We start from the raw sequence: 10,833 nt of genomic DNA on the forward strand, positions 1-10,833 counted from the left end.
TCTCCCAAAGTATCAGTGAGAAGGTGAAACATACTTGGAGCAACCCTATGCTTGCTTGTGTTTGTTTACTTTTTCCAAATCCTACTTCAGTTTCCTATCATTCTTAAAGAGGGCAGACTTCTCTACAGGAGTTATCTTACAACCTTATTTAGTAATTCTGTTGCTGTGCTCCCAGAAATCAGGAGTATATATATTGGAATAGGTTAGAATAGCCAGGAGTACATGTTCTAACAGTTAAATTTCTCTGTGAACCAATCAGGGCCATAGAGAAAATCGGGAACAATTTCTGGATCCTCCCTGGCTGAGAGCAGCTTTTCTCCAAAGGGAGCTGTTGGAATCTTATTCTCATTTTTCCTTAAGTCAGTAGGGAATGGTAGTGGAGGAGACAGAAGGGGAATGCAGAAGGGAAGGGAAGGAACATGTCTAAACAAGGAAGCTCAGAGAGCAAAAGATGTAGTGGATATGCTATAGAAGGGGGAAAATGGGGTGTTAGCATTTATTAGCTTCAGGAGAGTTCAGAGATAAACTCTGAAATTTCTTTTTTTAAAAATAAATCTTTATTGTTCAGATTATTACAGTTGTTCCTCCCCACCCCCCGCATAGCTCCCTTCCACTCAGTTCCCACCCCACCCCATGCGCTTACCCCCTCCATTGTCCTCATGCATAGGTGTAAGCTTTTTGTCCAATCTCTTCCCGCACCACCCACACCTCCGTTCCCCTTGAGAATTGTCAGTCCACTCTTTTTCTATGCCCCTGATTCTATTATATTCACCAGTTTATTCTGTTCTTCAGATTTTGTATTCACTTGATTGTTAGATTCACTTGTTGATGTGTATTTGTTGTCACTTTGTTGTTCATAATTTTTATCTTTATCTTTTTCTTTCCCTTCTTAGAGAATACCCTTCAGCATTTCATATAATACTGGTTTGGTAGTGATGAACTCCTTTAGTTTTTTCTTGTCTGTGAAGCTCTTTATATGAACTTCAATTCTGAATGATAGCTTTGCTGGGTAGAGTAATCTTGGTTGTAGGTTCTTGCTATTCATCACTTTGCATATTTCTTGCCACTCCCTTCTGGCCTGCATAGTTTCTGTTGAGAAATCAGCTGACAGTCATATTGGTACTCCCTTGTAGGTAACTAACTTTTTTTTCTCTTGCTGCTTTTAAGATTTTCTCTTTGTCTTTTGCCCTTGGCATTTTAATTATGATGTGTCTTGGTGTGGTCCTCTTTAGATTCTTCTTGTTTGAGGTTCTCTGCGCTTCCTGGACTTGTAAGTCTATTTCTTTCACCAGGTAGGGGAAGTTTTCTGTCATTATTTTTTTCAAATAATTTTCAATAGCTCGCTCTCTCTCTTCTTCTGGCACCCTCATAATTCAGATGTTGGTATGATTGAAGTTGTCCCAGAGGCTCCTTACACTCTCTTCATAGTTTTGGATTCTTTTTTCATTTTGCTTTTCCAGTTGGGTATTTTGCTTCTTCATATTTCACATTTTTGACTTGATTCTTGGGATCCTCTAGTCTGCTGTTGGATCTCTGTATATTATTCTTTATTTCAGTCAGTGTATACTTGATTTCTGATTGGTCCTTTTCCATATCCTCGAGGGTCTCACTAAATTTCTCAGAGGTTTCTAGAAGATTCTTGAGTAACATTATAAATGTGGTTTTGAAATCTATATCCAGTATTTTGCTTTCATCCATTTCTTTCATTTGTGACTTGTTCCACATTTTGGCTGCTTGCCTGTGTTTGTTTCTATGTACTAGGTAGCTGCTAAGTCTCCTTGAGTTGATAGAATGGCCTTGTGTGTTATTGTCCTATAGGGCCCAGTGGTTCAGCCTCCCCAGTGACCCGAGGTGGACACTCTTGGTGCACCCCATTTTGGGTTGTTTGCACAGTCTTGTTGTAGTTAACCCTTGATTGCTATTGATATCACTGGGAGGAATTGAGCTCCAGGCCCATTGGCTTTGATGACCGGTTGTGTCTACACTGGAAGATGTGTTGCACAGGAGACACCCTTATGGAGTAGGACTTGCTTTAGTGAGGCTTTGGTGCTCACTGAGTCTGCTCTTTGAGTGTGTCTCTTTTTGGATGTGAAGAGTTGTAATCCAGTATGGTCTCACTCTGACCACTGGGTACACTGGCTATTGGATCTCCAAGGAGGTGCAAGGTCAGTCATTGTTTGGGGCTGCCCAGCAGGAGCTACAGAGACATCTGCAGATTCCTCCTGTTTGTATGGGGTTTGGATATGCCCAGAAGAGGCCCAGCTGTGACGCAAGGCCTCTGCTGCTGCCAAATTGTGGGCCTTCTTTTGGAATCTCTGACCCAGCTGCAGTTTATTTTAGGCAAAAGGACAGGCCATTCATATGCAAAAGCTGATGCGCACAGCTTGGATGGGGTTTTAAATATGGTGGGGCGGGGTCTCTGAGAATCACCAGGACAGAGCAAACAGCAATGGCTGCCCTGAACCAGAAAAGTCCCAGGTTCTCTGGGTTCTGACCACTTCCTCCTCCCCCCCTCCGGTGCATGAACCATGAACGCTGCGAGCACCTCTAAGAGTAAGCTGTCCTTGAGTTCCTGTCCTGATGCCAGACAGTCCAGTTTCACCCTGTATGTGCCTGGATTCCCCAGAGTCTCGCCCTGAACTGGAGTTCAGAGCAAGCAGGAGCTTTTATCTCCAGGTTTAAAGAGCCGCACATCCAGGTGACAGCACTTTCCAAGCCTCCGCACCTCTTACTGGTCTCAATGCACTTTCTTCACCTCTTCTAGTTGTGGAACTTCCACTAGGCCAGCTTTCCCGCGTTTCTGGGTGGTAGTTTTTCTGCCACTTAGTTGTGGTTGTGAGAGGCAGCAAGTATAGGTGACTACCTATGCCGCCATCTTAATTTCTGATTAATTTCTTTTTTAAGGAGAGTTTATTGGTGCTCCTCCTTAGAGTTTTCTAATTTCAAAACCAAGATATGCATCCTATTCATTCAATCAGTTTAATTTTCAGGCTGTCATTTTTCTATTTTTTTTTCCTTGGAAATATTAACTTAGGCATGCAAAGACAACTCTATATTGGTCACTTTATAGTTGATAATTTCTAGATAAGTCTTCCCATTTCTGTAAGGCACTTGCAAGTCAAGGCTCCCTATCAGTGATATTAATGAGGGCTGGAGTCTGGGAGTTCCCAGCTGTGGAGGCACAACTTCCCATGTTAACTAGAGATGTGTTTGCTGCTGTTGTTTTTATTGTTTTTAGTGTCTCAGCATATTTTCGAGGGTGCGATGTAGGGGGTTGAAGTGTGTTGCTTTATAGGTTGAGCTTCACGTTGCTCTCTCCCCTAGAGTCTCATTCGACCTTCTTATGTGCCTCGGTTTCTCTCCCTGCTGTGTGAAACAACCAGAAGGGATACCAGTGCAGGTTCACCAAACCTGATTAGTGCTCCCCCTGAAGAGCCAGGTAGTTTAGTTACAGTTGTGTGGGAATTTCCCTCTGGGGCTCCTGCATGTGATGAGGAATGACCTCTGACACATCTGCAATATCCTCAGTTGTCTAAGAACACCTAAGATTCGGGCAGCAAGGAGAATGTGCCGCTTCAAGATCTTCTGAGCTGAAGAAGATAAGCTCTCATTTTTACAGCCAAGGTTTTCCCCCCACACTCTCAAAAGGCAATTCCAATAGAAAAGCCAGAACCAGGCCCATTTTTCCTCCTGTCTCTCCTTAGCCTGGGATGTGTAAACCATTAACCTTAGTTCCACCAAGAGTATTCAAAAATACGCCTCAAATAAAGTCAGCAGCACAAGCAAGGGAAGATCCTGGGTCCAAGAGACAATTCACACAAGTTCACCCGACGGGCAGGGAACCGGTGGGTCAATGGGCCCTTTGCTGCATCCCAGCACCAGGTGTAGGTCTGCAGGGTGGTGCTGGGCGAGCTTTTCTGAGATCCTGCTGTATTGTGCCAAGTAAATGTCAATGTAAGAAGCAGTCAAAACTGTGAACAATTATTGAAATTTTATCTGAGCCAAACTGTCAATTGCCTTGAAGCAAAATTTCAATGGATTGAAATAATGCTCTGGAGAATGGCAGTTTTCACCTTATTTTAGATATTACAGTCAAAAGTGGGTTGCATGAAATCCATTGTTGATAGATTGCATAAAAAGTAAAATGATAGACACATCCTTCTTTCCCATAGGTGGATATAGGATAGAACAGCCAATAATGAACTCAATACCAATGAGGGGATTTGTGGTCTCCGCAGAGCACAGAGTGTCCAGAACAAGGAAAATTCCTTTGACATTCTAAAGCTATGTTCTTGTATTCCAAAAGACAATAGGCAGGTTCAGTGAAGGTAAAGATTGACCTTTTTTTAGAGAACATTCCAGCCTAGGACATAGCGACCCACTATAAACTGCTTTGAGTTAAAAAGTTTTAACTTTAGGACATCCTTTGTGACAACTTTAGGTCTCTGAGTTTAAAAGACCACCACCCAGGCCTTCCCTGACCTAATCACAGGTTAGCGAGTGGCCACTTTTTATGTCTCCACACTCGATCACTTATGTCCCACCTCTTGTCACCAATCATGTCCCTCCTCTGTCCCACCACAGGAGGAAAAACCATCAACCCTGAGTAGGAAAAGGACCGGTAAGGTGCCAGCAGCTGCAGCTTCCTCACGAAATGTGGGCCTGGCCAGCACATCCACAGTGCTCAAAACACAGGCACCCCAGAAGCTGTTCGCCACCTGGGTGGTGGACTACTCCAGCCCCACCTCCGTGCCCAGGTGGTGCAGTCTCACTTTAAAGAAGCTAGTGATCTTCAAGAAGCTGGCAAAGGACCTCAAGTTTGTCGTGATTTCCCTGAAGATGCAGGACTGCAAGGGCATCCTTAGGTCCCAAGAGATTGTGCTGCCCTCCAGTAGACCAGTGCAGACCGACCTGGCGCTGACCTTCTCCCTGCAGTACTCCCACTTCCTCAAGGGAGAAGGCAACGAACTACAGGTCATGCTGGAGCAGAGGAAGCTGTATAAGAACAGGGCCGTCCTGGAGTACAAGACACTGGCCAAGGGCACCATCCACATGGCTGAGGTCATGCAGCAAAACCCCAAGTGTGGCCAGATGCTGAGCCTCTACAGCAGTGTCAAGGAGTCCTCCACCAAGGTGGCCGAAATCTGGATCTCCTCCCTGTGCAGTCAGCCCATCGAACCCGAGGACGGTGTCAGGCAGGCCAGCCCGAAGGCCAAGTCTGCAGGTAACTACACCGAGGGGCAGGATGAGAGCTCCTTTTCTGATCGGGAGGCCAGCTGCAGTAGAAAGCACAGACAGGACCTGCACAAGGTTGACTTTGAGAAGGAGAAGCCAAAGAAGCAGCGGCGATCAATACGAGGAAACGTGAAGCGAAAAGTCCTGGCGCTGTTTCACAGGTCCAAAGTGTCAGAGAGGGGCCGTCGGTGTGACATGATGGGGAACCCCAGGAAAAGTGACCCATACATGGAGGATGATGAGAGCGTCCTCAGCGTCCCCAGTCCCAAGCTCAGGCCATACTTCGAAGGCCTGTCAGACTCCAGCTCGCAGACGGAGATGTGGGGCAGCCACAGTGACAGGACCCAAACGGAGCCTCTGAGTCTGGCCCACATGCCGGAGAAGACATGGGCCCTGGGCGCCAAGCAGCCAAGTGACACTGAAAATGCATTTGTGGCCTACAGCACACCCACCAGCAAGGTGGACAAGATCCGGATGACCTGCCTGTCCGGGCCGCCCATCGACCACGAGGACAGAGCCAGGCAATCCAGTCCCAAGGCTGAGTCCTCGGATACCTACTATGAGTGCAAGTGTGAGGACTTCTTCTCACAGCTGGAGGCCAGCTCCAATGACACCCACAGGCAGGACCAGGAGGAGGATGACTTCAATGAGGGGAATCCGGAAGTCAGAAGAAGGACCATGACCGGGCAACAGACCTACCATGAGAAAGTCCTGTTATGGCTGCACACAGTCCAAGTGTTGGAGGAGGTCCTGGACCCTGAGCAGGACCCTGGCGAGCATGTTCTGGAGGTGGAGGAAGACCTGGACCTCCTGTATGACATGCTGGAGAACCCCAGTGACAGTGGCCCCGACATTGAGGATGATGACAGCGTCCTCAGCACCCCCACACCTAAGCTCAGGCCATACTTCGAAAGCCTGTCTTGCGTGCCAGACATGAAGGACAATCACAGCGTCCTCAGCAGCCCCAGGCCCAAACTGAGGCCATGCATGGAGGGCCTGTCAGACTCCAGCTTGCAGATGGAGATGCGGGGCCTCCACAGCACCAGGATCCGAAAGGAGCCTCTGAGTCTGGCCCATCTGCCTGGGAACACGTGTGCCCCGGGAGGCAAGCAGCCAAGCCACAGTGACTCCAAATTTGTGGCCTACAGCACACCCACCACTAAGGTGGACAAGATCCAGATGGCCTCCCCGTCCAGCCAGCAAATGGATCATGAGGCCAGTGCCAGGCAGGCCAGCACCACGGCCCTGACCTCGCCTAACGACTCTGTGGGCCCGTCTGAGAGCTTCTTCTTTCAGCAGGCGGCCAGCTACAGTGCCGCCCACAGGCAGTCCCAGGAGCATAACTTTGAGGAAGGGAACCTGATAGTAAGAAGAAGGTGCATGCCCTGGCAACAGAATTACCACCAGAAAGCTGTGGCATCTATTCTCAAGGCCAAAGTGTCGGAGGAGGTCATGTCCTCAGAACAGGCCCTGGTGAGGCATGTCCCCAAAGTGGAGAAGGCCCTGGACCGTCGTCGGTATGACATTGTGGAGAGTTCCAGCGAGAGTAGCCTAGACATGGAGGACGATATCAGCGTCCCCAGCACCCCAAAGCCCAAGCTCAGGCGATACTTTGACAGCATGTCAAGTCTTAGTGGCTCTGACTCAAAGGCTCACAGAATTCGCTCCCCTAGGAAGCAGCTGGAGGACAGTGGGGAGGCAGAGTCCTCTGCCCGGCGTTGGTTCACCAGGAAGCTGCCATCCATAGTGCGGTTCACCAAGTCTCTAGTCATCCCCTCCAGCAGGTCCAAGAGGAAGCAGGCTGGCCACCAAGGATGTAACACATCCGTGAATGAATGGTTCAACAGATGGGACAACGAGGACCCAGAACCACAGAGCCAGCGGCAGATCCCTAGGAAGCCTGTGTGTGACCAGCTAAACAACATCCTCATTTCCCACGACAAGCTGCCTGAGAACATCATCCTGGTCAACACCTCAGACTGGCCGGGCCAGTTACTTTCGGACATCCTGCAGGGGCACACGCTGCCCATGGTGTGCACTTGTTCCACAGATGACGTCCAGGAGGCCTTCAGCATCATCATCTCCTGGATGCAGAGATACTGCACCTGCACTTCCCAGGCCCTGACACCTGTGAAGATCGCGGTGGCAGGAGCACAGCCCTACTTCAGCGCTGTGCTGGGGGTCTTCGTGGAGCAGCTGTCCTACCAGCCACCCCAATGGCTGGACTACATGCGCTTCCTGGTCATCCCGCTGGGTTCCCACCCCTTGGCCAGCTACCTGGGCTCCATGGATTGCCGCTACCATAACTTCTTCCAGGACCTGTATTGGTCGGACATGTTCAACAACCTGGATTCTCTGAACATCTTACAGGACACACAGGACGTTGTGTCGAGAATCACAGAGTATGTCGTGGGGGCCAATTGTGTCTACCTGCTGCCCATCGCAGAGGCCATGCTCATGTCTAAGCAACAGCGCCCTGACGAGAAGTCCTCCAAGAAGCTCATTCCCTTTGTGGGGGCAGTGATGGTTGGAAGAGTGGAACCATCTTCAGCCATGTCAGGAGACTCAGATTATGCGGCCTCCTCATCCAACACCCTCTTCCCCCCGTCAATGAGTGGGGGCCTGTCCTCCCCCAGCCAGAGTGTCCATGCAGAGATGATGGAACTGCAGGTGGATTACTGGACGGCAGCCCAGCCAATAGACACGAAGAGAGTAGCGGAGAGGAAAGACCTGCCTACCGCCAAGAACACACTCAAGTGCTTCTTCCAGTCTGTCCAGGTCAGCAGGCTGCCCAGCAGTGATGAGGCCACAGCAACACCCGCCATGTGCATGAAAGTGGTCACCAAGGAGAAGAAGAAGAAGAAGGCGCCCAAGAAAACCAAGGACGAAGATGTTGAGTCCAAAAGCCAGTGCATCAATGGCATCAGTCGCCTGGTTTGCAAGGCCAAGCACCAGCAGAACATGCTGCCGGTCATCATTGACGATGTGGAGTGGAACGACGTGACATTCCTCCAGCTGGCAGCCCAGTGGTCATCCCACGTCAAGCACTTCCCCATCTGCATCTTCGGACACTCCAATTCCACCTTCTAGCCCTGCCCCTCCCCCTGCCCCTCACCCTGCCTTGGCCAAGCCCAGAAGGGCCCAGCTGCTTTTCTGTGAACAGTTCAGTTTACTACAGACACACACCCTGGAAACCCAAAAAGAAACCGTTTGGGGTTCGAATGCGCTCACAGCCTGGAACTTAATGGGGTTGCCCCTCACTGGGAGCTCCTCACTGGAGGGAAGTGTTGAGCTGGAGAATCATGGGCGATGTGTTTTGGCCTCAGGATGCCCAACATTCCCAGCGAGAAGGTTCTGGCCTTGAAGACCTGCCCTTCCTGGAAGCCAGGACTCTGCTTCCCTGGAAGCCAGCTCCAGCCTGTATGCAGCCTCAGAGCTGGGTGGCAAGAGGTCAAGGGCTGGCCTCTGATTGTGGGCATCTGAGCCCTACCACGTGGAGGTCAGTCAGCCCAACCTTAGGATCCAGCTGCCAGCCAGCCAACTGGCCACAGAACCACATACTCGGGGTTCCCAATGAGCTTCAGCCTCACAGGGAGAGAAAAAGACCTGTATGGTGCACATCGCCCTGGCACACTGGCTAGACAAAGTGGTCGAATTCCTGAACAGTGAACCCATCTTTGTTCCTGTCTGATACTACAGAACATTGCTACCACCCAACAGCTGTGGGACCAATTATTTACCAGGTGAGCCCCTCCCCCTTCAGAGCACATGGTCACCAGGCCACATGTTGGCTGTTTGCCTTCAGGTCACTGCACTCTCTGAGTGTTTGTTCCTCTGAACCCTCGGTGAACCCCGGAGCCAGCTCATAGGGCTATTGTAGGGACTGGCTGGGTCCTCCTGGTAAGTTTTCCTGGGTGCCTAGACAGTGGAGAGGTCTGCTAGAGGGGCTGTGATTGAGCCAATTGGCCATTTTCTCTTCCTCTTGAGGAAGCCTCTGCCAAATTTGTGATTCTCTTTGGGACCTTGGGCTAAGCTCTTTTCTCATTTCATAAAGAGATTGGAGATCATATTAGGGTTCCCTGTCCCAGGTGAATCCAGATCAGAGATGCCAGGGGTGAGCAGTGGGGTCCCAGGGTGACCCAGCTATCTGAGATGGGGCTGGTTTGGGCTCATTCATTCAGCAAATATATTAGAAGCCCAGCCATGTACAGACACATCTCTAGGCACAGAGCATAATCCAGCACACATAGCAGACCCCAAGCCTGCACTCCAGAACTTCTTTCTTGTTGGGAGCAATTCAGTCACACTAGGCTACACAGGCTCGTAGTGTCCACAGGACTGCCGATGTGACGTCCTCCTGGCCTCCTCTCCCTATGGCTGCATCTTCCCGTATTGTGAAGAGGAAGGTGAACCTCTGTTCCAGCAGAAAACGTGAGTCCGTTTTGGGTCAGAGCCGGGAGGGGAGTATGGGGAGTGTGAATTCAAGGTGCTGGCAGAACCCTGGATCCCACTCATGGTGGGATTTCTGCAAGAGGGCGGAGGTCTGAGGGCTTCTCCTAGAAAAAAGGACACGAGTCAGAGAGCTCTGCATGTAGATATGGGTGGTGTGGGCAAGTAGTGGGAGCTCAGTGAGAGAGTCAGCCCCTCAGAAAATTCATACCCTTCTGCTCCTAATCCCAGCCCTTCCTGCACCCCTATCCTGGGACCTTGCTCACCAATCTGGTATAACCTCCTCAGTGGCAGCTTGGCAGGTGTACCCCACCCTGTGGGAGGTGAATTTCAGTGGGAGGCAAAGAACCACATGGGACAGCTAGTGAATTATGCAGCATGTAGGATCAAGAGCTAAAGTATGAGGTCATAGGAAGGCCCTGAGGTTCGCTTGTTCGCTCATTGGTCAGTATTCCTGAAACTCGTACTCTGTGCCAATGGGTGACATGAACAGGGTGGACACCAGCCCTCTCAGTCCTAATGGGAGGGGACAGGGACACTGAAAGAGCATATCAGGTTCCCTTGAAGAAGGGGACAGGTGGTTCCCTCATTGATCCAGAGCTGTCAGTTAGGAGTGCTTTTTGCCAGCCCCTCCTGAGTGACCAGGCGCGTCTCTGTCAGGACTTCCAGGTTGAAGGTGAACAAGGAGTAGGTCTGGCTTCTGGATGGGCAGGAGCAGGAGGCAAAGGATCTCTGGGAGGGCCATGTGGAAGGAACGTGCACACCTCAGACTCTGCTGCCTACCTCTCTCTCTCCCCAGGGCCATCTCCTGCATCCTGGGCATCTGGCTGGACCAGTACCTCCGGAATTTCCTAGCCTGATGATGCTGTTGGCCTCCATAGAGCTCAACTTTCCAGTCCCTGACCTGCCAAACCAGGCCCAGTGGCTCCATTCATGGTGGAGCACTTGAGCCCACTGAGGCCGAGAAAGAAGGAGGCGGAGGCTTCCGGGGGTGGTGTGGGTGAGTGTGCCTTTGGAAGGCACACAAAAGGCAGTGAGGGTGGTAACATGTCCTCTTCTTGGATCTGCAGAACCAGCTCCAGAGCAACATCAGGAAAACCCTCCAGAGGCAACGCCACCCTAGTGACCTTTCCAGAGCCAGAGCCGGAC

The 10,833-nt window shown here is 50.4% G+C and overlaps 1 protein-coding gene across 1 annotated transcript; it reads left to right on the top strand.

The window, feature by feature from the left end:
• Window positions 1-4,713: 4,713 nt before the first annotated feature.
• Window positions 4,714-8,325, top strand: LOC307115466 (phosphofurin acidic cluster sorting protein 2-like; the record flags this gene model as incomplete). The annotated part of the gene is made up of 1 exon (XM_079798675.1): window positions 4,714-8,325. The coding sequence occupies exon 1, from the start codon at window positions 4,840-4,842 to the stop codon at window positions 8,323-8,325; it is 3,486 nt and encodes a 1,161-aa protein (XP_079654801.1). The 5' UTR covers window positions 4,714-4,839.
• Between the last annotated feature and the right edge of the window lie 2,508 nt (window positions 8,326-10,833).

Source organism: Cnephaeus nilssonii, assembly GCF_951640355.1.
Source record: "Cnephaeus nilssonii genome assembly, chromosome: 19".
Taxonomy (NCBI): Eukaryota; Metazoa; Chordata; class Mammalia; order Chiroptera; family Vespertilionidae; genus Cnephaeus; species Cnephaeus nilssonii.